Source organism: Silene latifolia, chromosome 11 (genome assembly GCF_048544455.1).
Source record: "Silene latifolia isolate original U9 population chromosome 11, ASM4854445v1, whole genome shotgun sequence".
Lineage (NCBI taxonomy): Eukaryota > Viridiplantae > Streptophyta > Magnoliopsida > Caryophyllales > Caryophyllaceae > Silene > Silene latifolia.
The window spans coordinates 135170913-135174618 of NC_133536.1; the positions used below are offsets into that span (position 1 = coordinate 135170913).

Here is a 3706-nt window from a genome sequence, read left to right on the forward strand (position 1 = left end):
AGAGACCAAGAAAGAGTGGTTGAAAGAGACCAAGGGAAAGGAAAAGAAGCACATGAAGTTGCTAACACCAAGCAAGCCTCAATCCCCGAAAAGGCCGTTAACCCTCCAATCCCATTTCCTAATAGAAGTAGAGTCATGAATGAGGAGAGGATGTTCTCCAAATTCTTGGACATGTTGAAGAAGCTTGAAGTTTCATTACCTTTCACCGAGGTAGTGACACGAATGCCGCTCTACACAAAATTCTTGAAGGATGTGTTGACCAAGAAGAGAAGCATTGGAGGAGATGGTCTAGTTTCTCTTAAAGCATAATGTAGTGCAATCTTAATCAATCCCATGCCGGAGAAATTACAAGATCCGGGTAGTTTTTCCATCCTTTGCACGGTGGGTAATGTGAGCATTAAGAGGGCACTATGTGATCTTGGTGCTAGTGTTAGCATTTTACTTCTTCCCATTGCAAGGAAAGTTGAGTTACATGACATGATTCCCACCTCCATGACATTACAACTCGCCGATAGATCGGTACAAAGACCGATGGGTGTGATTGAGGACATGCCGGTTAAGGTTGGCAACTTCAACATCCCGGCGGATTTCGTAGTACTTGACATCCCGGAGGATCAACAAACGCTTATTATACTAGGAAGACCTTTCCTAGAAACTGGAGATGTTAACATTAGTGTCAAGGAAGGGAAACTCACCTTCAAAGTGGGAGGGAATGTAGTTGAATTCTCTTTGACCGGAGGCATGTCACAACCTATGTTTGAAAGTGTTTACTCCATAGACATGTTGATGTGACCATAATTAGAGCATATTTAGTCTCCGAATTAGCCTTGTTCCTATGCTTTTTAGTGCATATTTGGGTCATTTATTGTCTTTAGTTCTTTGTTTTGCATATTCTTTGAGGTTTTGTGTCCTTGGTAGGAAAGGAGTGCAAACATTGCATTTTCATGGCAAAATGAGGCTAAATTGATTGAATTCAATGACCAAGCATCAAGGAGAGACAAGATTAGAAGGCCTTTGTACATATTATAGTAGATGGGCAATGATGAGAAAAGATCCTTGCATCCCCGAGGAAATCCCCAAAGATTTTATGAAGGAAAAAGAAGAAAAGAAGAAGAAATGAAGAAGAAATGACGCTGTCCAGCAATCCGTGCGGATTGCCTAGAAGACGCCCGTCCTCCACCTCCACAATCCGTGCATCTTCTACCCAAGACTCCCGGGCAGCAACACCAGAAGACGCCCGTCTTCTCCCAAAGACGCCCGGGCAGAGACAATAGAATCCGACCGTCCCGAGCCTAAGACGACCGGATTCCAAGGCAGCACAACTTCGTTTCTTCAAGCTTCAAGAAAGATGCCCATCCTTCAGAAAATACCGGCATTTCCTTAAGTAGGGACTTAATCGTCATTTAAGCCCTTAGTTCACCCTAATTCCTACACCTAATCCCCACTATAAATACCCCATTAGTCTAATTGGAAGAGCATGTTCTTCTTATCACTTCTTACAGTAGTTAATATCAATAAAATCTCTCTTTAGTTTTGTAATCAACAATTAATCAAGTTTTAATACAAGTTTTATTTCCTTAATCTCCCTTTTGTTCATCCTTTATTTTGGATAATTGAAGATTATTTGGGTTATTATTGGGAGATTGACAACCTCTCAATCAAGCATCAAGTACTTCTTTTATTCTTTGCTTTATTATTGGAATCATTAGTAGGTATAATTCTCTTAATCCCTTTTTAATTATTGTTAATTACTTTCATTTATTCATCATGTTTCACTTTGTTGGTATGTTGACAACCTTGCTAGCATGTTCAACATGATAATGAGTGAGTAGTCACCTAGCTAGGGTTAATGGGTAATTAGGGGAAACCAACATGGGGAATGATTCATGCTTAAATTAATATGCTTTCATGATTTATTTGCTTGCTTGTTTTGATCTCAACTCATGCACATATTATGTTTGATGAAATGCGAGCCTATGAATCCTTGCAATTTTTTTACCTATCACCTACCTTTTCAATGAGACTTGTAAGACATAAACCAACTTGAGTCTCATTAGACCATGCATGTTGTTGAGTAGGGAAGACTAAGTCGACTTGTAGGTGTTGTACAATCTAATCGATTCGGCTCCGGGACCCAAACTTTCCTAGGATTGTAAGATATAACCCAACTCAATCCATCACAACAATAATTGCTTGCTTATAATTTGAGAACATGTTTGTATGATCAATTCCCATGAATCCCCTATGACCCCATGACACCCTAGTGCTTTTTATCCATTGTTTACAACCCTTTTTAATTCATCTTGCTAGTTTACTTTCATTGCTATTTAGTTTAGTGACCTTCTGCATCAACCCAAATTGTGTCACCCCTAAGCCACCACTAGTTTCAATAGAAATCTCATCCCAATTCCCGTCCCTTGGGATCCGACCTTTACTTGCCTCGTTACTAATTGTAGAGTTGTTTGTGAAGCTATAAATTGTGTTTTGGTCTAGGTGCTCCTAACGACAAGTTACCGAAAAGATTTAGTCCGACCAAAAATGGCGCCGTCGCCGGGGACGGTGTTAACTTGATTTAGATTTTCTTACATTGTTATTAGTTGTGTCTTTCTTTGCCTTGAGGAAGAAAAACTCCTCAAGGTTTGTTCTAATTGTTTTCGAGTTGTTTGATATTTTGCATGTCTAGAAGGTCATAAAGTGACTTGTTACCTTTTAATTGTGAAATTGAAAGAACTTTGACAACCAATAGAAGACTTGCTAGGAGAAATTTGAGAGGTATTAGTGAGGTTGTAGATATTCAACCAACTATTGAGTTCATCAACCCTTTTGCAAGAGAAGGTGAGGAGAACCCAACACAAAATACAACACAAAATCAACCCACAATGCCTAAGTTTTCATCACATTCCGTACCCACCGAGGAGAACCTACCCAACGGTACTCCCACACCACAACATTTAACCGGAAATTTTATTGCTAAATCCGCATTTATCCAATTAGTCGAAAGAAGCCATTTTGGGGGGGTGCCTAGTGAAGACCCTCACTCTCATATGGAGACCTTTTGTGACTATTGTGATGCGATTTCTCAAACCGGTGTAACTCAAGACCAAATTCGATGGGTCTTATTTCCTTTTTCTCTAATTGGCACCGCGAAACAATGGTTGAAGGGCCTTGATAAGGCCACTATCGGAATTGATTCTTGGAAGAAGTTGGCTCTAGCTTTCTAAAAAACATTCTACCCACCGGAAAAGGCTAACATGCTAAGAGCTCAAATTACGGGTTTTAAGCAAAGGGATGAAGAATCTTTGTATGAAGCTTGGGAGCGGTTCAAAGGAATTTGTCGCTCATGTCCTCATCATGGACTTAGCGAGTGGTTTTTGGTACAACAATTTTGGAACGGTCTATATGAAGATTCAAGTAACATTCTCAACATGGGATCAAATGGAATGTTCACCGAAGTTGATGACAATCCAACTTGGAACAAAATTGAGGAAATGGCGGTCCATAACTCACAATATAGTAGACCTCGCAAGGCTACTAGAGGAGGAAAGCATGAAGTGGACTCCGTTACTCAATTGGGTGCTCAACTTAGTGCTCACATTGATACCATCAATTTGAAGTTTGAAAAGGCTATGGCTAGACTTGAAGAAGCCTCAAAATCACCAAAGCAACATGTTAATGCCATGACGGCATCTTCCTCAATCCCAAGTGG

At 40.1% G+C, this 3706-nt stretch overlaps 1 protein-coding gene and 1 non-coding gene across 2 annotated transcripts; one reads left to right on the top strand and one right to left on the bottom strand.

Moving 5' to 3' along the window:
* The first annotated feature begins 333 nt into the window (after window positions 1–333).
* LOC141614043 (uncharacterized) lies at window positions 334–792 on the top strand. The gene has a single exon (XM_074432798.1). The coding sequence runs from the start codon at window positions 334–336 to the stop codon at window positions 790–792; it is 459 nt and encodes a 152-aa protein (XP_074288899.1).
* Window positions 793–3251: 2459 nt separating this feature from the next.
* Window positions 3252–3358, bottom strand: LOC141616300 (small nucleolar RNA R71). The gene has a single exon (XR_012530656.1). It is a non-coding gene; the product is annotated as a small nucleolar RNA R71 (small nucleolar RNA).
* Window positions 3359–3706: the final 348 nt, after the last annotated feature.